Here is a 24,302-nt window from a genome sequence, read left to right on the forward strand (position 1 = left end):
CAGAGATGCTGTTGGCATGCAAGTCCAGGGGAAGGTACTGATACCATTGTTGTGACAGTGCCTCCTATGTGTTGAATAAGCATATAATTTCTGTTCTGGCATTCTCTACCTCACAGCAAGGAGAGAAAGTATACAGGAACATCACTAGAGTATAGCATCCAATGACTCTGCACAGATTTTTCTTCTTTGTGAAATATATGCTGGGTAGGTGTGTTAAAAGCAACTTGTAACAAAATAAAGAAAACCGGTAGTTTACAGAAGAGCTCTACTCTGAGCAGTAGGTAGCTCTGTGATGAAAAATGATTTTTTTTGTTGTAGTACTTGCTCACAGGAAGTGTTCAGAGTGTGTTTGACTTCAGCGGTGGAAATGTGGGTTTGCTAATAAGGGAAGGTGAATACCAGATGAAGGGGTTATAATGGAATATCCAGTATTATTAGAGCAGCCAGGATTGACAGCTCAACACCAAACACCTACCACAGCTGCCTCAGTGCAGCTTTGACAGAATAGGATGCCTCCGGAGTGACAGGGAAACAGCTGGATGCACTGCAGGGACCAGCCTCACCTGAGACCTGTAACAGTGACCTTCCCATTCCTTGCCTGAGACCCCATGAGATAAGAGGGTGCTGGTTACCACACACTGAGATCAGCAGGGAGGATACCATGGGAAGACCCTGTGCTACCTGCCAGGTGCCCACTGACCCCAGAGAGGAACCAAATCCCAGCCTTGTTGGTTAATGGTGTGTATTATTCTTTCAGATGTGCTTTTTTCTCTTCCTCTTTACCTCACTCTTCATGAAGTAAGGCTGTTTTGCTACACAGTTTTGAGCACCACTTTCTTGTCTTTTTCATGGGTAAAATTACTACTTTTCTGTCTGTGCCTTCTCATTAAGAAGGTCTTATGAGGGAGAGGGTATATGTAAATAAAGAAATGAGTCTTAATGAAATTTTTTTTCAAAAAGTTAACTAAAGGAGTCATATATACAATCATAAATATAAACACCTCTTTAGCCTTTGCTCTCAGATGCAACTTCTTGTGCCTTGCAGCTATTGTCTGAAGCCATGGTTCTTTTGTGATACGCGAGTGTGCCACATTCCTTCAGGTCAAGGCAGAAAAGTTACAGGCACAGCTAAAAACTACTGACAAAAGTCAGACCTAATTTTCTGGACTTCTTGTATACACATCTCCATAGACAGCTTCTTCAGGGATATCAACTTTATTAATAAAATAATGGTCTGTGGTTAAGTTTTATTTTCATTGTTTCTTTTGTTCTATAAACAAAGTAATTAAGTTAATAACATATGTATTTAGATCTAGGCATACTTAAAATATAAAAGAGCCACATTTTAAACACAAAAAAGGATTTACCCGTAGAGTTTTCACCATTGTAGGTCTGATATTGCTTTAACATGTAACCATGGCAGTCTCCCGAGACACATGTGAAGAACACTTCCATGATTACAGTGCTCTTCCAGACAGCCATGGATCTTGAGAGTTCTAAAAACAGGCTCAATGTGCAAATGCAAAGATGAATTTTTTTTCTCTTCTCTGAGTGCAATTCTACAAGTTCATGAAGGCAGAAAACCTTCATTTGGCAAATAGAAAATTACAATTTGAAAACAATCAAAAAAAAAAAAAGAATACAACCTGCAAACAAATTATACAAAAGGAAGTCACAAAAATATTGCCCTTTAAAAGGCTACACGTGTGGTCATTTTTAAATGAAAACACTACACATTAAGTATCCAGGAAAAAACATCTGTGTTCTCTATCAGGAGCACACCTAAAATGCAGACACACCCAGTGAGCCATCCCCTGCCACCACCAATGCTGTTTTTCCCATGCTTGTCCCCTTCTCGTGTTAATGCTTTCTCCAATAAAAGCTATAAATGTCTGTTTTCTACAGATTTCTTAAGTTAAAGTAAGTGAATTATGACCAGAATAGAAACAAAACTCCGTGCAGTAAGGCCACAAAAGCAACACCATAGTCCCAATCTTCCTGGCAGAATTAATCCAGCACAGTCTGAACACAGAAAAATCTTCAGTACTGACATACTTGTGAAGATCAGTCTGTGCATGCAAGTTAACATGAGGCTGCCAATAACCAAACGTGCAGGAATACTGCAAGCAGCTTGGTGACAGTTCCCTGGGATGGGACACATTTGGCAGTTTATTCTCCTGTAGCCCTTACTAATGTGGCTTATCTTTCTTTCCCTTCCAGACAGGGCACAAAACTCAGAGCAAGCACTCCACACTTAGACCTGCAAAACCTCTAGTCACTTAGGACAACACTGCCAATTGAACAAAAAATCACATTAATTCTTCATCAGGCAAGCATGCCAGTTTCATGTGTGACTCAAATTACAGGTTGAACTCTGGCCACCAAAAGCAAAAAGGAAACTTTTTTGCTCACCTTGCTCTGCATTTTGCTCATACTCAAACAGTGAATCTAACCCTGTTCCCAAAATTTCGTTTCTCATCCCCAGCCAATGAGAGTCGTAGTCATTTACTGTCTCCAGCACCTGCTGCCCATAGGATGTGGCTGGAGTGGCAAGTGTCCCTTGATACCCCCCTTCATGTTTTGGAAGTATCAAAGGAGGACTAGCATTACTAGCCTCAAGCAGAGGTGAACTGTGCCTCATCTGCTCCAGCTCAAGCTTAGGTTCCCCTTCACCATAACTGAAAGCGAAGCCCTTTGCAAAGGGAGAAGTGTTTGACTTGATACATGAATAGTTCTCAACACCCAGGCCCTGGTTAGCACTGATGTAGTTAAAGAGAGGCCTCCTGTACATGTTCTCTTTAGCTGCCAGGTACTGGTGATCTTCTATACAAATCTGGAAAACATCCGCATCTGAGTAGTAGTTTTCAGGGAAAGATTTCTTCAGGTGCGGATAGTCCTGTGCCTGCTGCACAGGGAGCGAGAACTGAGGGGGACTCCCCATGCTTTCCGCACCTAGTGGGACCCCTTTTCCCACGCAGTCCAAACCGAAGTGAGCTGGGGTCTGACCCTGAGCTCCAAAAGTGTTATCCAAGCTCCTGAAATGCATGTCGAGCCTTGAGTACGGCTGTCCCGAGTAAGACGGCGGCTGTCCGCAGAAGTTCTGGCTCCCTCCTGGCAGGCCTGGCTGCGGGCACAGGAGGCTCCGCTCCGCTCCAGGACCCTGCGGCGCCCGTGGCCGCTCTTGGCCGCCGCACCGGGCCGGCTTTGCCTTGCCCGGCCTGGGGTAGGCGGCGGCTTCGCTCTTCTTGCGGTTCAGCTGCCGGGCTCTCCTGTTCTGGAACCACACCTGCGGGACCGGCAGAGACTAAGTGCCCGGACCACCGGGAAGCCACCCCGCTGCCCGCCCGCCCGTCCTCCCGGCCCGCCCCTCTCACCTGGATCCGGGATTCGGGGATCTCCGTGAGGTCGGAGAGCTGCTCCCGCAGGGCGATGCCGGGGTATGGCTCCTTCTCGAAGGCGCGGACCAGCAGCTCCAGCTGTGCCTTGCTGAACGTGGTTCTCTTGCGCCGGCCTCCCTCTCGCCCCGCGCCGGGACCGGCGGGGCGCGCCCGGGGCTCTCCTGGGGGAGACAGCGGGGAGAGGCGGTCAGCGGGGCCGGGCGGCGGATCTCTGCCCCGACGGCCCCGGCACCGACACAGGCACCGACACCGACACAAACACAGCCACCAACACCGCCACCAACACCACCAACACCGCCACCAAGCCCACGGCCGCCCGCCCGCCCGCTCTGCGCGCCCCAGGGCTACTCACCGGCAGGTCCGGGGCTGGCGGGGGTCAGGCTGGCGAGCTCCATGGGGCCGAAGTGTGCGGGCGGTGGGGCGCCTCTGGCCGCTCCGCGCCTTATGAGCCCTTCACCTCGGCCCTGAGCGACCCCCACCCACCCAGCCCGGCCCCGCCAATTAGCCGGGGCCGCCGGGGCTCCGCGGGTGACTCAGAGCCGTCTCCCACACCTCCATTGTCACCCCATCACCAAAATACACATAATAAGGGCTCGCCCCATACAAGGAGCCAAAGTGTCTCCCAGCGAAGCCCCCGCTGTCACCACCAGCCCATCCACCTTTTTTTAATTCAAATGGAGAGTGGATAATTCAATGAAAGAATCTTTCACCTTTGCTTCAGCTCTCTAAGAGTGCTCCCCTTTCCCCTTCTCTCTGTACCGCGGGCCCGGGGGTCTGCTGGAAACCCAGTACTCCTCTAGATGCAGGGAGGCCTCCACACTGCCCTTCTCCCAACTGGAAACCATCCCAGCTCTTACTACACCCGGGTGACAAGTCCTTGTCTTCCCCGTTTGGTTACCCTGCTCCTATTTCCATCCATGGGACATTTCTCATCGACTTAACTGCAGTAAATAAAATGCTGGTGGCTTTACTAGACATTGCATTAACACCCGCTGTTCACAATAAAGGACAAAGCCCTCCCCCAGCACACTCGGGGATCACCCAGGGGAGATGGAGTAGGCTCCTTCCCAAGTGCATGCTGAAGAGCTCAGCACAAGGTTTTCCTTTCCTATGGCAGTTTTTTTTTTCTCTCTAGACAGCTCTGCTCATCCAAGTCAGGTACAGAACAAGCAAGGTCTGTGCTATCAGCCCAAGGTGAAATCATGACGGACATATTAATCTAAAAGAGAGTCCAGAAATATTGTTTAAGAGAGCCAAGAGTGACATAAAGGACTTACAGGGAGCAACAGTTGCAACGCTGCAAAGGATTAGATGTCAGAACAGCAGCAAATCAGTCAGTGTAATAATTTGTCAAATGAGGCCATTAATGGCTATCACTGAAGGTGTTCAAGAACAGCAGCATCATTACTTCATATGTTTTTCATCTCACCATGTCCCCATTCATTTTTCAGATTTGGGACCTTGTCCAGCTTGCTCTGAAGCTAAAGGGTACAGGGACAAAGTCTGTGAGCTGTTACATACTGTTTGCGTTCTGCAGGGACCAGTGTATCCACCGTCCATGCAGCCACTTTGGGTTGAGCTGCACAAAGGTTTTAACATTACCCACACCACTGCAGTGCTTCACAACAAAAAATTAATGACCTTCCAGACAGGGATGACAGTCAGCCCCTGTCAATCTAGTACTTCAGAGACTGGATTCCTTTAGCAACTCTGTCCATAAGGCAAGGTAAATGCCCTCAGAAATCACTTTACCTTAATAATATTTTCAAGCAGAAGTGCATGTGAAGACAGTGAGAATTCCAGAGGGGTGATAGCACCAAGTAGTCCAAAACATCTGGAAACAACAGCTTGAAGCAATTTCTCAGTACTTCTCGCCTTTCTTCGACCATAGTATCCCCATAAGCCTGAACTGTCATAGCACAGATACATCCCACAAGATTTCTTTTCTCCTCCAGAGCTCCAGGATAGTTTGGAGTTTTTCCTGTCCATATGGAAGGTAAAATTTGTATTTAAGTGAGCATTGTTATGTGGGAGAAAGGAGAAAAGTGTCGGGTGACAAAGTGGTTCAGCAGTTGTAGGTAGAGTCAAGATGTGCTACTAGTCCTTTGGCTTTATTTCACTTTTATTGTTGAGAGACATATGTAGACGAAGGCTCAGACACAACAAGCAGACTTAAAGCTTGGAGGCATAGTTTTTTTGACAGTCTTCTCTACAGCAAAGCCAACTTCAGCTATTGCTTCTTTTTCTGAGCATGCAGAGTTCAACTCTACCTGTCTTTAAGCCTCCACATGGCTTTGCACACAATCCTGCACATACCATCTCCAGTGTACACTTGCCTAGAAATGAGCCAAGAGCTCACAGAGCTGCCCATTGCATAAAGAAAAAAAAAAATAAAAGACAATGGTTTTCTTTTTGGCCGGTGTAGTTTTTGGCAAGCACCAGCATGGGATAAGGGTAAGAGAGAATGGGGGAGCCCCGATTTGAATTGGCACAATAAAGTATGGAATTGCATATGACTTTTCTATCTCTCTGCAATTCTGTCCATGGGGTGCCTGATAAACTGGATCAAGGATACCAAGGATATTTCTAGGGTACAAAGATACTTCACTCATTCAGTCTGGCCACAAGGAAAACTAGAAAAAATATCTTCAGTTTTCTTTCTGGATTTTCAATTTTCACAGCAGAAAACATCATGTCATGGAGATAACTACAACATAAAGCTGCCCCTGCAGGCAGCCTGCAATACCGATCTCAAAAGAACAGGGAAATCATCTCCTCCCACTCACACATACACACCTTATAGACACAACCAGTGCAGAAGAGATAAGAAGGAGCCAGCAGAGACTTGCACGGACTTGCACTGCTTGCTAACAGTGACTGTCCACGACCATTAGCTCGGGTCAGATAGACTAGGCTTTTGTTAACATCCTCTAGCTATGGAGAGCAGTTCACACTTCCCGGAGTTATTGTTTCAGGCATTCTGCCAGGCAGCCTCTTTGCACCCTTCATTTTCAAAGATTTTCTTTGCAATGCTAATTGAAAGAGAGTTTTGTTACTAAGTGACATTCCAGGAAAGAAGATAGTAATCTTTTACTCCCTCTCCTCTTGACCCTCTTCTGCTGAGACCTATGGACTTGGCCTAACACAAGAGCTAATTTCTGCCACAAACACTAATCCAGCCAACAACACTGACCAGCTCTTGCTGCCCGAATTCCCTTGGCATCGTTGTGCTGCTGCATGTCAGTGATAATCAAAACAACTGTTTGTGAGCTCTTGCATCTCCTCTCTAAACTCTATTGGAAAAATAGTATTCTGCCACCTATTTTTGATTCATTTCACAAATATGGGAATGGGATGAGTGTGGGGAAAGAAGCAGGTATACCCAAAGCAGCATGCTTAACAAAACCAGTGTCTCTTTAGTTCATAGATTGTCTTCAGAATTCCACAAAAATCCATGGCATTTTGCTATAGATTGAAGTAGAGTCCAAGTGTGGAAACCCACTCTGTCAAGGTTCCTTTATGCCAGTTGTGGTATAAGTACATCTACAGAGGAGTCCAAATCACATGTGGAATATACTCAAAATAGAACAGAAATGGAAGATATGTGTGCATTTGGGAGAGACAACATCATTGTTAGATAATGACTAGTCACAGTGCTCTTTAAAATGTTCTCAAAAAAAAGGGTTGCATCTATTTAATCCAGGGCATTGGGAGAACCTCACTTCTCTCCCTCCAGAGCAGCCCTTCTTGAGTTAGGAGTTGCAAAGGTGACCCCAAAATCCTGCTAGCATGAATGGGATGCCGAATTACCCAGTGCAGCATGGGCTGTCACAGGTGCCTGCCTGGGGAGTCTTAGGACAAACACCCTTTAAGAAATTCCTACATCAAACGTTTTCTAGGGCAGTACAGTGCTATTGATGTTTGAGCAGAACTTTCATCCTGAAGGAGGCAAAATCAATTTCACTACTTGGTCTTCAGACATTAACACCTCGTAAAAAGGATGCTCATGCTCTGCAGTGCATCTTTAATTATCTTTTGGTACACCTTTTGCAGCCCATTACTTACCACTGCTTTAATTATGGGCTTGGTAGTAAAAGGCAGCTCTTACTGAAATAAAAATGCTACAAAACAACCCTGGAGAACTGCAAAGAGATTTCATGTTCAAATGGAAAATGGTAGAATTCAGCAAAGCAACATGGGTTCTCATCCACAAAGATTTCACCCTATGCTCAGTACTGTCACGGCCAGATGTGTCCAGGAACCCTCCAGAGAACATGAGCAGACAAGTGAGGTTGTGTTCTCACCTGCTCTTTGGGGAAAGGGGCATTTACAGCAGCCTCTCTTGTTTTGAAAAACAATTCAATGTACAGACAGGCACACTTCCATGATATGTCATCAGGAAAAGCAGGGTAGAGGCATATTTTGGACCTCGAGCAAAAAGAGGGTGAAATTTATGACAATCTTTGCTTTCCAAGAGAATTCATTCCCCAGTTCAGAACTGGCTCTTGAGAGAGCTATCACCTGCACTGAGCTTTCCCTTACAGTAAACATCTTTATTATGTCAAAGCATTGCTCTAGCCTTTTCTCCTATGTGAAATGAATGTTGTTTCTAACACTTCAGGGTGGAGGAAAACAATATTGCTGAAAACACCATTCACTTTTGAGACCTACCAGTCTTGCTCTGACTTAGTTCCCACTAAAATCTGTAGATTTCAAGGTGAAAAAGGCATTAGACCGGTTTCCCATAACTTGGAATAGTCTCACACTTAAGTGTTTCTTATATTTAACTCTTAAAATAATCCATTGAACTGATTGTAATTATCTAAAATCTAGAGAAATGGTAAAAAAGGGTCATACTTGCTAAGACTAAATGTCTGCTAGCCTGATATTTAACTCTTCAGTGATAACCAAAAACAGATACCAGTCTAGGATCTATAACCAGTTCAGTAAGTGACGTTGTGGTACTTTTACTTAGTAATTATCATGATGACCTTGGTCATTTTGGCCCCAGAGATTTTCTGACATGGATGAGAGTTTCTGTTTTGTGAATTTATTCAGTCTTTTTCTGAACGTATGTAAAATTTTAGCTTCCTAATCATCCTCTAACTAGGACTTAACCATGGGTTACATGAAACAATGGTTACCTTTATGTGTTCTGAACATGTAGCCTGCTAAAATCATTTGTGCTCACTGCCTCCCACACAAGATGTGGAGTGACTTTCACTGAGTCCAGCAGTTCACACTGCCCATTTTTTAACCAAACCCCATCACTTTCTACATTCAACCACCTCTTTCCCATCTTACTTGTGGTAGCCGGTCCATGATTACTCACCCTATGGTATCTGCTCCATGCCTTTGATCATTCACATTGCCTTTTTCAGAGCTTTTTCCAGTGGTACAGTGTCCTTCCTGAGACAAGAAGATAGAATGACTGCCAGAATTTAAGATGGAAAGGAATCATGGTGTTTTAACTATTATGAAGATAAGGTGCAGGGTTTTTTCCTTTGCTTTCCTATTAGCTCCTAACACTTGCTTTGTCTTTTTGACGCTCACTGAGCTTGCCTTCTCATAGAATTATCTATCAAACTCCAAGATCTCATTTTTGAGTTGTAATGGTAATCTATTGTGAAACCTGAGAGTAGTTTCTTATTTATACTGTCACTATGCTGCCTACTGGTGAGTTTTTTAGTCCTGTGACAATCCTGAAAGAAATTGTCATCCCTTTCAAAGAGAAGGCTGCCTTAATTTTGAAAGAAAATAAGACCCCAGGTAAAACTGAAACCAAAGTGTTTGCAAACATTTTGTCTTTATTAAGTGGTAGCCTGGTGGTGCTCAACACTAGTCATTTTTTTCTAGGCAGTGGAAAAAAAGTCTTAGGAGTTGGAAGGAAGATAGCTGGGAAGGTAGTGATTAGTGCCCCCAGTCTCATGCAGTACAATGTCTCCTACTCTGGTGGAGGGACACCTCTGTTCTGTGGGACAGACCCACCTCACACAGCCACACAGAGCACTGATTTGGAGTTTGGACAGGCTGAGCCTGAGCCTATGAAGGATTAGCATGACCACAGGGAAGGGCAAATTAGCAGAGCAAAGTCCACACCAGTGCAGGAACAGCCTGGAGTAGGATTTCCATTTTTGATAAGCCTAATGAACAAATTATGAGTATTCTTGACCTCTTTGAGCACAGAGTAGGAAAGCCACACAGGAACTCATGCAGTAGAAAACCTGTGGCCACTAAAATCCTGCCTCAAGAAACATAAAACTGTGTATAAAATATCCTCCAGATATCTAGCCTAGGCCTCCAGAGGATTACTGAGTTCAGTTAAGTCTGGCAAGTTGTTTCTTGCTCCAGCACCACTGAGATAAATATGATTTCATTTAAATGTAGCAGTATTTCATGCCCAGTAGAGTCAGGTTCACAGTCTATGTTACTTTATGGTAATACTTTTCCTCATGATCTCTGCCATCTCCTTCCCTGTCTCCCTTCCTTTGTAAGAAAGTGTCTGTCACCATATACTCAATGACTGATCAGCTCCAGAAACACTTGTGGACTCTGAGAGGATCAGACCTCTGAACTGCAGACATTTTAGGAAAAGGACTATCTTTTTCTTGTGCTGACAGAATACAAGCACCCACATGATACTATAGAAATACAACAAACCACAACATCATGGCTTGCTGAACCTGATTATGATAACTAGTTGCCTAAAGATGAGTGAATTTGGCCTTAAGGCTAGTCTGCTAGGACTGGAGACAAGTTGTCTGGAGTCTTCTCCTCCCTGTTCAAAGAACTATTTCTCTAACCTCCCTTGTCAGTCCTATTGCTTCTCATCTCCCAAATAGTCCAGTAGGACTCGAGTTACTGACTTCCAGCAGATATTGGTAAAAACAAATACAGAACTGTAAAGTGCACAGCTGCTCAAAACTGAAGATCTCTGTGCAACCCAGACTTCAAACTTGTGAGTCTTGGCTGTCTATTTACAAAGGCTTATTAATGCAACATTGGCCAAAGCTTGTAATGACAAAAGCAGCTGTTTCACCTTTCTCTTCCATTTTAATAACAAAAAAACCGCTACAGTGATATTTTTAGGATGAGCATATGGAACTCTGACAAAAATTCGCCTCTAAAATGTACAGACTGGATTTGTAGTAAAATCAATGAGAAATTCATACCTTTGTAAGTGTTACCTAGTTCTTAGTCCTTACAAAGAATAAAGTATTTGTCTGGAACCTTTATAGCTGACAATTTCCAGTGCTTGAATTATGCTTACAGTTATGTAATAAATGTGTTAGAAGAGAACTAGTTTTATCAAACATCCAAGGAATCCAACTACAAATGAGAAGGATACATACTTCCATGTTGCAAAGACTATTCACTACAAGAAGAAGCAGAATTACCACACTACATTGTTTCTTCTAATGCACATCTCATTACACTTCACATTTTTTTTGCAAGTATGGGAATCTGCTGAAAATCTTGACCATTAACTCAAAACTGTAATGCCTGTCAAACTGCAACATGAAATACTTTTAAAGACCATACTTTTCCTTAGCTTCTCTGGTCTTAGAACTAAAAGATTAAGGTGACACAATTTTAAGTCCCCATTAAAAATTAAAAATTATAGAGGAACAGCCATGTTAACTAGTTACATTAGGAATCAGACATTACTTGCATTAGTTTCATTATAGCATTTTGTCATTTAACCCTGATAATAAAAAGCCCTGTTGATAATTCCATGTCTTTAGGTAACTTAGGTAACTGAATGCATCTCATCTCTTTTATACCAGCTTCAAATCCAGTTTAAAACTGGCTGCAGTTCATTTTCAAGTAACTTCCTAAAAAAGCCCAGTCCCTTAATCCTTACCTATACAGAAAGTTGCTGTTTAAAGAAGTCACATCACTGACTCCAGTACAATGACTCACACCCTAAAATTTGGTCTGAATTTGACTAATCCTCCCTCCCCCTTTATTTTAAGGAATTTTAAAAGACAGGGAAGAGCTAACACGTCTCTATCTAGTCTCTGGCATCTACCAGGAACACCAAACAAAAGAGGCAGACTACCTGGCAAATACCCTTTGTACTTCCCAATGAAAGTGAGATAGTCAATATCTCTAAGTTAGAGATAGCAAATGCTTCTAAACCGAAGAGGGAACAAGTTTTCTCCACCACTAGGTGCAGCAGAAACTTCAGTATTTGAAAATTGAAGAGAGTGATCTATTGATATATACATCATAGGAAATGAGGTAGCTGTTTCTCAGGGATTAGGCAGAAAGAATACACAGGTCCATTCGATTGCTTTCAGCAGAACTAACCCACCTCAGTGTACACACCCAGTCACCACAGAGACCTCAGGACCCTATGGACAGAGCTTCAGTGAAAAAAACATTTTTAAAAATTAATGTAGCTGTCTTTGAAATGTCAAAGAGGATCACATGTCCCATTCTCATGGTATCATGTGGTTAGTAACCTTATCTACTGATCTTGTAGCAAACATGTCTTTTAATCTTAGATTCTTAATAAGTACTCATGGATTTAATACCAAACTAATTTGAAATCTAAACCAAGTGATGCAAATGAAAGAAAAATGTTTGTATGAAATTATGAGGGAATATGCTTTTTTCTTTTCAAGCTTGTTTTTAAGATTATGCTTTCCCTCTTTTCTATGGCCTTGACTACTGTCAAAATAGACTCAGTTTAGCAATCTGTGCAGCCTGAAGCCGGGCAAAGCCAGGATAGCTCGTCTTCTTCAAATGCTTACAGAGCTCTGTCACCGTGATGGCAGCTGTGTCAATTGATAGCTACCAATATCTGCATGTTCTCTAGCACAGGAAAGGCCTGAGAAAGAACATGGAGCTGTGGTTATCCTGTCACAACTGACATGTCTGTTCCCAACTATTAATCTAAATCTCGCTTCCCACTGTCTGCGCTCAGGTGATATTTTGGTGTGTAGCATGCTGCCAGTTCATAACAGGATGCCAGGGCTTCATTCAGTCACTTTCTGGCACTAATTAAGAGAAAAGGAAAGGAAACCAAAGTAGAAATCTCCGAAGTTGTGGTAAAACAGTTTAACTCCCTGTAAACTTGGCAAAGTGAATTTGTTCTGCATTTTTTTTCAATAATTCACGTAACAGTGTTTGGGATTTGTAGTTTCCAGTTTAGATGATACTTGCCAATAAAAGCAATTCACTGACAAACAAGATTTCCAGTGTTGAAGCCACAAAGATAGCTGGTCTGTCCAAAATATGAGGGCAGAAATGCAAATATTTGCAAAATATGAAACAGCAGGCTTTTCAGCTACTCTGGAAAATTAATCCCTCAAAAGTAGTTGTTAGGTACATCTAACCTAAGAGACACAAGAAAGAATAATCATTGGAAGCAGTGGATTTTATGTCTTTTGCCACCTTCAAAGTAAGATAAAATGTCCCTTGAAAAGTATGCTTTAAGTAAAAGCAAGTCACTCACTGAGGTCAATTCAGAGAAACAAGATAAAATTGAATGGCCTGTGCTGGCCAGACCAGATGATGCAACAGGACTTCTGGTTTTAAATTTTTAAAACTGGAACTCTATTCAGCTTCTTAAATACTCCAAAGACTCATATATTTGTCAAAAGAAAGAGCCTTTTTAAAAAAGCCGGGTCAAAGCCATTGTCCTGGATTTGAAATGTAACTTCCAGAAGTCCACCCCCACAAAAGGTCTGAGCAGGGGGTTGTCTTCATGAACTATTTCACTTTCAAGTCCGTGCCCAGGGCTGGTGGAGCTGCCTGTGTCACTGGCAGCGAGTGGGGGCTGCTGTCACACATGAAGCTGTTTTGTGACCATGGTCTATCCAGCCCAGGAAGAATATCGCTTAATAAAAGATAAATCAATTATTTTTGGCAGCAGAGGAGGAAGAGGAGGCCAGCTCCCCCTCCTCCGCCCACGATATCACAGTGCGGTCAGTCCTCACGGCAGTGCGGCAGAACGGGTGACATGACATCCTCTCTGACCTCTCCTGGCCACTTTTGGCCACCAAACCCAGCCTAACAAAGCAAATGCTGCCGCAGCGCCGGGTTGCTGACAGCCTGTATCTTTCCTGTGTATTGACTGCCCTCTCCAGTCACCTCCGCGCAGCAGCACATCCCTTCGGCAACTGAGTTGCTTTTGGATTTCATTCTCGCACACTTGCCTTACTTCCTTAGACGAGGTATTTGGTGCGCGGCAAGGTGGGTTCTCCTTGTGTGGGGCAGTCCGAGGCACTTCTGCCACAAAGCTCGGCCCATCTCAGGATCTCAGCACAACCTTTGGACATGGAATTACAGAAAGGCAGAAGTCTGTGTAGAATGTTCTAAAGAGGAACAAAAAAAAAACCCCAAAAAAACACAAAAACAAACAAAAAAACCCAAAAAAAAAAAAAAAAACCAAAACCAAAAAAAAAAAAAAAAAACAAAAAAAAACAAAAAAAAAAAACCAACAAACAAAACAAACAAAAAAAACCCAAAAAACCAAAACAAAACAAAACAAAACAAAAAAAAAAACAAACAAAAAAAAACCCCAGAATTTTAGAAATTTCTGCCAGATACTAAGATGTAAGTGGGGCCACACACTCTGCTCTCCTGCATCAGCAAAGCAAACCAGGGAAATTTATTAAGCAGGTGGAATTCCACATAGCCAACCTCACTGAGTTTTGTAGATGGGCTCCCAGGAACAGTTTTACCACTGCAGGAATTTCTTACCAAACCCTACTATAATCTCCAAAAAACATTCCAGAAAAACAAACAAACAAACAAGAAAACCCCTGTATGGTGCTCTGGGCAGGAACAGCCCGGAATGAAATAGAGACAGGGAAACAGAACAGCCTCAGGACAGAACAAAACTAACCCTTCTATAGTGACCATTTTCTGAAACACAGGATTCATGCAGGGGATATGTCAGGACATGCTGCATTAGTTGTTGCAGAGAACAGCTTTACAGACACGTCATTAACACATAGTTAAAAGAGCAGGTGTTTAGCCTTCAGGCGAGGAGAGGGAACAGCATAGTCAACATTCCTCACTGTCTCTACACTGTCAAAGTCTCTGTCAAGCAAAAAGGTAGCAAAGTTCAAAGGAAAGCATGAACCCTCATCCCATCTGCCAACAGTTCTACCCGTGGGAACCTTTCCCAAGGTCCTGGTGACTTCTCTGGACAAGTTCATCTCCGAGTCCAGTGTCCCAAAAGGGCATAGAGTAGAAAATGCTGGATTTAATACAATCTGAATTGGTAGTTTTCAAAAAGGTATTATGTACTGTTCCAAATAATGACTGAACTGCTCAGTGGTAGAAGGGCAACACCTGTTTATTTTAGCCCCGTAGCGAGCGCTGCTGCAGTTTGTGACCCCCGGGTGGGCTGCGGCGGGGACACCGTGCCCTTGTCGCAGGGACAGCCCCGGGACACTGTGCCCTCGCCCCAGGGACAATCCCGCGCCCTCCCGGGCCCGGGACTCCGGCGGGAGGCACCTCCCGATCCCGCCCGGTGCCGTTCGCTCCCGGTGCCACGAGAGGGCGGCCCGGTCCCTGCGGGGTGCCCCGGGCCAGCGGGTGCATCTCGGGCCGCACCTGCTGAGATTGTCCCATTTCCTGCATTTCCTGCTTTTTCCTCCACCCCTAAGAGGAGCGCTGCGGTGAAGTGGCAAAGCGTCAAGCTGGAAAGCTCTCTCCAGCTTCTGTGCTGTTCCATACCGCGTTCGGCACAGAATCACTTAGGTTGGAAAAGACCTCTTGAGATCATCACGTCCAACCTATGACCGAACACCACTGTGTCAACTAGGCCATGGCATTCAGTACTGTGTCTGGTCTTTCCTTCAACTTCCAGGGCTGGACTCCAGTATCTCCCTGGGCAGCCCATTCCAATGTCTAATCACCCTAAACCTCTCCTGGTGCTCTCCTGTGTCCTCTTGTCCTGTCACTTGTTGCCTGGGAGAAGAGGCTGACCGATCCCCACCTGGCAACAACCTCCTTTCAGGTAGTTGTAGGGAGAGTTAAGGTCACCTCTGAGTCTCCTCCAAGCTGAACAACCTCAGCTCCCTCAGCTGCTCTTTACATGACTTGTGTTCCAGACCCTCCACCAGCTTCATTTCCCCTCTCTGGACTCGCTCCAGCACCTCAGTGTTTTTCTTGCAGTGAGGGGCCCAGAACTGGACATAGCAGTCAAGATGTGGACTCAACAGTGGGACAGGGGGACAATCACAGCCCTGGTACTGCTGGCCACATTATTCCTGATATAAGCCAGGATGCCTTCTTGGCCACCTGGGCACACTGCTGGATCATATCCAGCCACTGTCGACCAGCACCCCCAGGTCCTTCTCCACCGGGCCACTTTCGAGCCACTCTGCCTCCAGCCTGTAGCGCTGCAGGGGGTTATTGCACCCAAAGTGTGGCACTTGGCGCGGCCCCCCCGGCTGCGGGGCAGGGACCGTGTCCCTCCCCCCCCTCCCCGTCCGGGGGTGGACGAGGCCGCCCCCCCCCCCCCCGGCCCGCGGTGGCCCGGCCCCGCCCCGCCCCGCCCTCGGCGGCCTTAGCGCGCGGGCCGCGCCGGGGGCAGAGCACGCACCGAGCGATGGCGGCGGCGGCGGAGCGGGGACGCGATGGCAGCTGCCACTTCCAGCGCTCCCGCCTCATATGGATGGTCGCCATCATCTTCGGCATGGTCCTCCTCGGCGTAAGGAGCGGCGGGGGAGCGGGGCGGGCGGGACGTCGGTCGGAAGACGCGCGGTGCGTGGGATAGGCTCCCTGCGCCGTGCCGGTGTCCGCGGGAAGGGCTCTTCCTAAAAATAAGCCGGCAGAAAAAGGAAACTAAGCGTCCTACTTTGGCCAGGCCAGGCAGTGAGGAGGCTGGAGGGAGCCATGGAGGGAGTCCAGAGGGAAAAAGCAGTGGGATTGGGAGGCGAGGCTGTGGCGGTGAGGCCACATCCCGGGCGCGGTTGGCGGTGCCGGTGCCTTGGGAGAGGGGTCCAGCGTTCCCAAAACTGACCGCGCCGAGTATCGGCACAGCTCGCTCCGGGACAGCCCTGGGGCACGTCAGTCCGTAAAGTGCATTTGCAGACTGTAGGAACTGACGGCGTGGTTGGAAAATTGGCGAGTCTCTGAAACCAGCCATCAACTAAGATAAGTCGGATTGCTGGAGCAGGGATATTAGCGACAGTTTTGATATATCTGACAAGTTTATCAAAGTCATCCTTTCACATGTTTTCCTTCTGTTTGGGTTTTCTAAACCTAAGAACCACCGCTGAAAAAATGATGGTCAAGGCAGGCCAGGCAGCTCGCCGAACAGCTTTTGGACTGTTTCAAGAAACAGAATGCGCTTTAAGCAAATTCCGTGTTTAAATGCATCATCTTGCCACGTCCTTGGCATAGCTACGTTTAAGTGCAGTTAGAAACTGGAGCATTGATAGCAGAGTGTGAACCTTGGTCTAGCCTAGCGTTCACCTTTCATCCCCAGTGGACTCTGCAGGGCACAGCTCACTGACCGCCTGCTTCTCCACGGCTTGGTAAAAGGCAGGTGGACACTGGCAAACACTGCACACAGCTCGGCGACAGGAAAGAAACCTGGAAGCAAACCATGTGCGTCTTTGGTCTTGGGACAGCAGTCATCTTCTGCACCCTGTTCAAAACAGAAGAAAATCTGGCATTTTCTTTTTTAAGGCACAAAAGAAGAAAGACTGATCCCCTAGTTTTAGATAGTTATTCCTACTAAACAGTTTAGTCACTGTTTGAATTCTTCAGGTCAGTTTCCTCAAATTGTCTTCTTTAGGACAATGTGTTTTTTGCAGCTGCCATGTCTAATGGGTAATGAGCTTACAACTGAAATGCCACTTAATGTGCAGACGCACTCTTGGTACCCAGACAGCAACCTTAAGCTTATCCCTTGGCATCTTGTATGTCAAGAGAAAGAAATTTCATAGTTTGAATCTTTTTAAGTAAGTGTGCTCTCAAAGGCCAGTTGCCTTGTTGATGGATCTTGGACAAGGTTAATGGAATGAAAGAGTTTAAATACTATGAATAAATAAGCCCTAAACCACATTTAATGGACATGGGGGGTGGGGAGAGCAAAAAGAAAGCTCATTAAAGGTTAAATTGATAGTAATTCTACTTTGAAGTAAGCTAATTTTTTTTTTTTTTTTTAGTGGGTAACACTTTGGCCTTCGACTATACCTTATAGTTATTTGGGAATATTTGGTACCTTCCTTAATTATTTAGTGGAACACCACCACAAGTGGGTATGCTACATGTAAGTTATATTTGACTGTATTATTTTGCCTGTCTCTGTCTCTTGTGCTTAGTCTGTGTTAACAAGCTTTCCTGTAACCCAATCGTTAATTAGATTTAAAGAGCTCTCCTTTCAAGCTCATTATAATTAAGGATGTGGGATAAAAAGTATGTAGAAGACTACATAGGCTAAGACCAGTATGAAAGTTTAAAAATTCAGCTTAGAATTTGGCATCAGTGATGTTATAGCAAGAAAGGGAAAAAATGTTAAGATACTACTTTTGACAACAGTTGTTTGTCCATTTGTGAAGTTATATTTGTACCACCTCCTAAAAGTGGTTCTTTTCTCAAGTTGTTACTTGAGTAGTCCAGTTCTTTCTTTAGGATTCTTCTTTTTCCAGCTTCAATTAAAGAACATTTTCTACCCTCGTACTCACTTATCCTGATCCTGTCCCCATGAGAAATAACCTGCTGGACAAACTGCATAGCGCTGAGTTTTGCTGGGTTACAAAACTTAGGTTTTGTCACCTTAATTAACATAAGAGCTGGAAAATATTTCCTTGTGAGCAGGTCTGTCACTTGCTGACTTCCGGTAAAGACAAATCAGCAAGGCTTTCTCACTTATTTTACCATGCATCATGTAGAAGATAAACCTTCATCTTTGCTTTAGCAATGTATTGAATTGAGCTTAACTGAATATCCTGTGTAACTTTTTATTTTTAAAAGCTTCCATATGAAAACTGGTAGACCGAGTTTGATTCATCAAGTCATATTATATATTCTGAATCTATACACACAGTTGTTTTCATAGAACTAAATCTATAAAAACTGAAGTAGCTCCTTAGGACCACTAAAAATACTCATGTAAGTAAAAGGATAGATTTTGCATGCTTAGCTAAGATTAACTTGTACTGCTTTCACTAAGCATTTGTCTTTTTGGCTTAATCTAAGTGCTGAAAGTTTTGGAAGCCTGCAGTGGATACTTGAAATAGCAGGTTGAGGGATATTACATGAGCTACAGTTCCTCTGATTTTCTGAGTGGACTTCAGTTTCTTTTAAGTGCACACATATTTTTTTCTAAGATAAAAAATACCCCTCCCTTTCTACGTTAAAGTAAGATGTCACTTCTATGCTTCCAGGTTTATATTCTCTGCATAATGCATCTTGGATACAACCATCTTTTCCCTCATTTTCAACAAAATAAAACATGTTTTCTTTCCATTAGGTTCTGGGTATCCTGGTTGATTCACATAGTAGAAGCCCTCTACGGTATTAAGTTATGCCAGTAAGTTGTTCCCTCCTTTGATTCCAACATAGGTTCTCTGAAAAGGATCTTTGGTACAAGTGACATAAGCTATAGACTGATTTTGGTGGTTTTCAGCAGCAGTATGAATTCAGAGCATACTGATAAAATTCTGGCTGCAGTGATAGTTTGCTGACCTCCACAACTGGTTACTGCAGATTCTTCTAATGGTTACTGTTGTACAGGGAGGCAAAACCAAGGGGTGGCAACTTGCAGAACTGGCAGCAGCAAGGTTTGCCAGAGCTTGTCTGTCTGCCTCTGAGCTCCCTGTTCATGGGGTACCACTGCTCCTCAGGGAGCAGAGGGAACAATAGATAGTGTAGAAATAGTCTGATAACTTCGGGTGTTACAACTTTATCAGATCTTACCTCATCAGAATTTCAATACTGCTAATTACACACTTTAACAATTGCATCTATATTGTAAGAATACAATTGGACATTTCCATTTGGGACTATTTAAGATCTACTTGTATCTGCAGGTTTGTGGGATAAAGTACTTGGAACAATCAGACTATACAAGCAAGGCCAACTAATTCTTACAATAGGGTAACAATTTACCTGGAAAGGTGTGCTGTCCAAACACGTGGTCCTTCTGATCATTTGAATTTTGTTTGTAGTACTTCAGAAGAATGCAGATACTGGTTCTCATGCTCTAGAGAGTAGGTGGCCAGTCTGTTTGCCATCATAAAAATGGTGGTTTTCCACTTCATGTGATTCAGTTCACAGCTGTCTGTCCCAGGCTTCTCCGGTAACGGCTCTTGGAAGCAAAGGGATTTTGTTTCACAGAACGCTGTTTAAGGTGGTTCTCAAGATAGTAGAATATGGATTAATGATTTCCACCTTCAGAATGAGAGTTAGTAATATTTTTTTTATGAGGCTCTGGTTTTAAGTTATGTAGCTTTGAAGTTAAAAGTCTAGTTCTGCAGATAGATGGGTATAAAGCCTTAAGGTGATTCTTTTAAGTATGAGGACACTTGACTACCAGTGAACATACCACATCAGGGTATTGTAATTAGTTTAACTAATGAAGTTTTACAGAGTAGTGTTAAAGCCCATAAGAAAGAAGGAGCACAGATGGCCTGCCCATCATTGTCTCTTCAGGCACCCAGCTGTATATGACCAGCAGTTGTCATAAGATTCTAAGAGCATCAAACACCATTCATTTTTACTGATGTAAAAGTAATGTCTACTTGGCAACATCACAAAGGAGGCACAAGGGAAAACTAGTGAGGAAGGAGATACAAATTTGTTAATCAACAGTAGTACTGTCATTGGCTGTTGGCCTGTATTGCTGCATGTGGTCTATTCAAGTAAGCTCACTTTGTAGAAACAGGTAAATTCCTTAAGCCTTAGTTCTCCAGTTTCTGCATTCATTTGGGAACGCTGCAGCTGTGATTCTAAACAAAAAAGTTTTTCACATCTGGTAAGACAATTTAAGAATGAACATCTAGAAATGTTGTGCTAACACTTGCTAGACAATCATTTTGTGTGTGTGATGCTCTGGTACTATGGACAGCTGAACTGTTCTGGACAAGGTCAGTAGAGGGAGCCTCCCTGTAAACTGGTGAGCTGGAGCACAGCTATGCTTGATGTGTTTGTTTACTAGAAATGTGAAATCCTTTGGTTTTGTTGTTATATTTGTACGTGTTCCTTTCAGTAGTAGTATTTCCCAAGAACAATGAAGTGGAGAAAAAAGTGACATTTTCTGTAAAAGACAAAAAAGTTCATACATGTTAACTTTAACTAACATAGGAAAACTTCTACTTCATAAATTAAGTCAGGTGTCTTCAGCCCTGTTACCTGTATTTTTCTAGCCACAAATTTAGATAAGAGTGCTTCTCCATCCTGCATTGCACAGTATTTCTCAGGTCTCTGCCCTGCTTGTATACAGTAGTATGTATTAACTGACTTATTTATTATGTAGTAATTGTTTTATTAATAATTTAATAAAAATAATATTAAAATATTTATTTATATATTATAAATATATATTTAATTACTATGTATTAGTTAAATGACTACAGTCAACAAGAAATTACATTCAGACTTGTGTATTAAGATTAGTATTAAGCTACTCCAGTTTCTTATAGGATTTGTTATAGGATAAGTCATTTCAAATAGCATACGCTGAGATTGCAATTTGTATACTGTTGAGGAAATTATAAGGATGAAATGTCTGAAAGAACTTTTTTCTGTAGGTAGCTTAAAATCACAGGAACTAGTATGTTTAGTTAGCACAGGAAACAAGTCTCAGTAGATTGGAATTAATGATGCTAAGTTGAAATGTTCTAATCAAGTCTGAATATCCAGGATGGGTAGAGATATCTAACCTCATTTTGTGAGTATCACAGTCTAGTCTGCAGGAACATAAGTTTTTTGACCCATTTTATGCTTTTGTTAATGTTGCAGATCTAAAGGAATCACTGACCCGTCAGTTCAGTTCCAATGGTTCGTTCAGACCCTTTTTTTTGGGTATGCTTCCTTTGGTCTTCTGGTGGCTTACAAACCTTCAGCCAAGAAGCAGTACTAGAAGACAGTGGAAGACGTCACTTCTCACATTCTTCATCCTCATTTTTCAGAAAAGATCCTCACTTACATGTCTAGGTGCTGTAATTATCTAATTTACATTCCTGCTGCGTGATGCAGTGCCCTTCTACCCAAGCAACTCTCCTCATACTAAGCAAAACAATTAAAATTCCCAGGCCCCTGTGGATAGATAAGTAGAAATTCAGCCCTTCAGTCTTGGCACTGCCAAAGTTTAATCCTATTTATTATGCAATAAGCCAAAAGTTGCTTCTCTGCAGTTTGTGACACAGGCTGTATACTCTGTCACTGACAGTAGTGGTAGTAGTGGTTGATAAATTACCTTTCCATGAGGAGGATTTTTCTTCTACAGCTAATTGACAGCTACAAGGCAACTTGCACCTGTTTTGCAATAGGATTTAAATTTACTGTATTTCCTCTACAGTACTGGCGTTGCTGTTGTGAAAGCCTGGTCTTTGTACTTTGTTTTGTTAACTTATTTTATTCCACAAAGGACAGACCACTATATTGCTGCAAGCACATCAAACAGACCAAGTCTCAGCTCAGGCTGAGGTGCAGTGAGCTTGGATACATAAACCATTTTAACTTGGTTTAATACATGTGCCTTAAAATTCATGCAGCATGACCTCATCTTTTGAATGAAGATTTTAATCTATGAGTTATTACAATATAAAGTAGCTGGGAGGGCAGCTTTTCTGAGAAGAAATTTATTATCTAAGGAAGAAAATTATCGTTCCAAAATCCAGCAGAAAAGTTTATATTTCTGAATGAAATTAAGCGTAGTGAATAAACATATACCACTGTTTCCTAGGTGCTGGTGTTATGAAATCTGTTGTTGGGAGATCATCTTAAGCACCCTCAGAGTATTTCCTGTATGTGTAGTGAATCTTTTATCATACTGTCTTTTACTTTTGGATATTTGAACAAGAATTTAGCCTGTCTAGGTTTAGCACTTTTAAAAGTAATAACTATTTAAAGTATTAACTGGTGTCGGAGAAGTTTTACCATGCCACTTGTTGTGCTGCTGTTCTGGAAAAAAGGATAAGAATAGGTTGTTCTTGCTCTAACCAAGAGCTCCACAAGGCAGTAACAAATAACCTTGTGCCTTGTGCAGTACCTACAGACTAACACTTCTGATGAAGAAGTCTTATTCAAGCACAGGTACATAAAGTTTTTGCTTTCAGTGCATACTGAAAGCATGAAGAACTGAAGGGTTCGAAATGGTGGTTTGTTTCGGGTTTTTTTTCTTGTTTAATGGTAAACTGGTTAACATTTTGTAGAGAAGTAGAAACTCGCGTTTAGTGCCTAGAAATCCAACAGGAGTGTCAAAAGCCTGAGCTGCATTTTACTGTGTAACTTGTTACCATAGTCTGTGACCCAATAAAGATTTTAAAAAAGTGAAGAAGTTGTTTTTCTTTTTAATTTATCCTAGCAATAAATGCCTATACTAAATACATAATTTCTATACCTGCAAATATCAGTATCCGCACCTGGAACATACAGGATCAGCTGGCTCTATGCTTTACAGAGTAAGTCCCACCCCAGTCCAGCATTTCTAACAGGGCAAGGTGTTGATGGGGCTTATCCCTACCAAAAAAAAAAAAAGTTTCCATGGCACTAAAAGCAGTATTGGTATAATATTCTTTGTTTCAAGATGAATTCTAATTGACTCTTAATGAGCCTTAACTTACGAATATGAAGGGATAAAAGAAGTAACTTTGGTTTAGCATTTTCATGATATTGTTCCTGTACAATGGTAAAGGTGTAACAATAATGCTAAGGGCTAGTTCAAGACTTAAGAAAAATGGCACAATACTTCTTTCTTCTCAAGAGGCATTTTTGTCTGTTCTTGTTTCCCACTATTCACTTTCCATCAGTGAGGCTGTAAATAAGGTCAGAACTACTCCACTACCTTCCTCTCCCACCACCAGCCTGCACACCAAGCGCTTGTCATGCTGACCTTCACAGCACTTCCACCTGGGCTCTGGAATGGCTGCAGGTAAATCACAGCTCTGAGAAGTTGTCTACGTGCTGTTAGACTCAATTAGAAGGGCTTCCTTTGAGAGCGGCAATGGCAAAAGCTTCTTCAGTGGAGCCCAAGGAAGCTATAGTAGAAAAATTTTATAACTGCCTTGGTTAAAAAGTATGTCCAAGTTAGAACAAGTTTTAACCAGACACTGACTTTGGCAGCATTTTTTGGAAGCTTCTCTGGGATTTTTGTTTAGCATGACAGATTTCAGCAGCTCTCTGCATGGAGGTTCTTGGGCATTGCTTATCAAACTTTTTAGAAATAGAACTACTAGATATTTATCTACTTTCAGACACTTTCTCTTCCCAACCCTTGCTTGGCAGCAGTTCAGTTTTAACACTTGTGTAAAAAAATAAACCAAACAAAACCAAGTAGTGCTTACTCTCACTCTCTGTCCCGGAGCTGTAAGCAGACCAGAGGCCTGTTTTTCAGGTTCCAAGATGAGATTCCCCAGCTGAATGTCTGAGCAGCTGGGGATAAGCAATGCTGACTGGCCTTGAGGAAAAGGAAGAAACCCACAGAATGACAAGATTCAAAATAATATTGACATACTGTTTCTGAATAGGTGTTTGTAGTGTTTCTAGCATCACAGTAAGATAAACACACCATAACACCTCACAGAATTTTTTAGTTAAAAAGAATCAGCAGAAGCACGAATTGAGTCAGCACCTGCCAGAGCTCACAGAGACATAACGTGCATGGCTACGATGGGCTCTTTGGAAAAACAGTGCTGGTTACACCAGGTGTAAGCTAAGCTCCAGGCTATCCTAATAGCAACAACAAAGGATTACTCTTAATCACAT

General features: G+C 43.1%; 2 protein-coding genes across 2 annotated transcripts; one reads left to right on the forward strand and one right to left on the reverse strand.

The window, feature by feature from the left end:
* Positions 1–1,202: 1,202 nt before the first annotated feature.
* Positions 1,203–16,057, reverse strand: LOC113987677 (diencephalon/mesencephalon homeobox protein 1-B-like). Its single transcript, XM_039385746.1, has 5 exons — positions 15,967–16,057; positions 13,570–13,723; positions 3,751–8,807; positions 3,375–3,559; positions 1,203–3,286 (listed from the first exon to the last, which is right to left on the reverse strand). The coding sequence occupies exons 3-5, from the start codon at positions 3,791–3,793 to the stop codon at positions 2,345–2,347; spliced, it is 1,170 nt and encodes a 389-aa protein (XP_039241680.1). The 5' UTR covers positions 3,794–8,807; positions 13,570–13,723; positions 15,967–16,057; the 3' UTR covers positions 1,203–2,344.
* TMEM254 (transmembrane protein 254) lies at positions 15,945–22,872 on the forward strand. The gene is made up of 4 exons (XM_027720691.2): positions 15,945–16,074; positions 17,540–17,643; positions 18,847–18,906; positions 21,336–22,872. The coding sequence occupies exons 1-4, from the start codon at positions 15,973–15,975 to the stop codon at positions 21,454–21,456; spliced, it is 387 nt and encodes a 128-aa protein (XP_027576492.1). The 5' UTR covers positions 15,945–15,972; the 3' UTR covers positions 21,457–22,872.
* The last annotated feature ends 1,430 nt before the right edge of the window (positions 22,873–24,302 follow it).

This window comes from Pipra filicauda, unplaced genomic scaffold, assembly GCF_003945595.2.
Source record: "Pipra filicauda isolate LSUMZ 115617 unplaced genomic scaffold, ASM394559v2 scaffold430_size1018388_pilon, whole genome shotgun sequence".
Classification (NCBI taxonomy): domain Eukaryota; kingdom Metazoa; phylum Chordata; class Aves; order Passeriformes; family Pipridae; genus Pipra; species Pipra filicauda.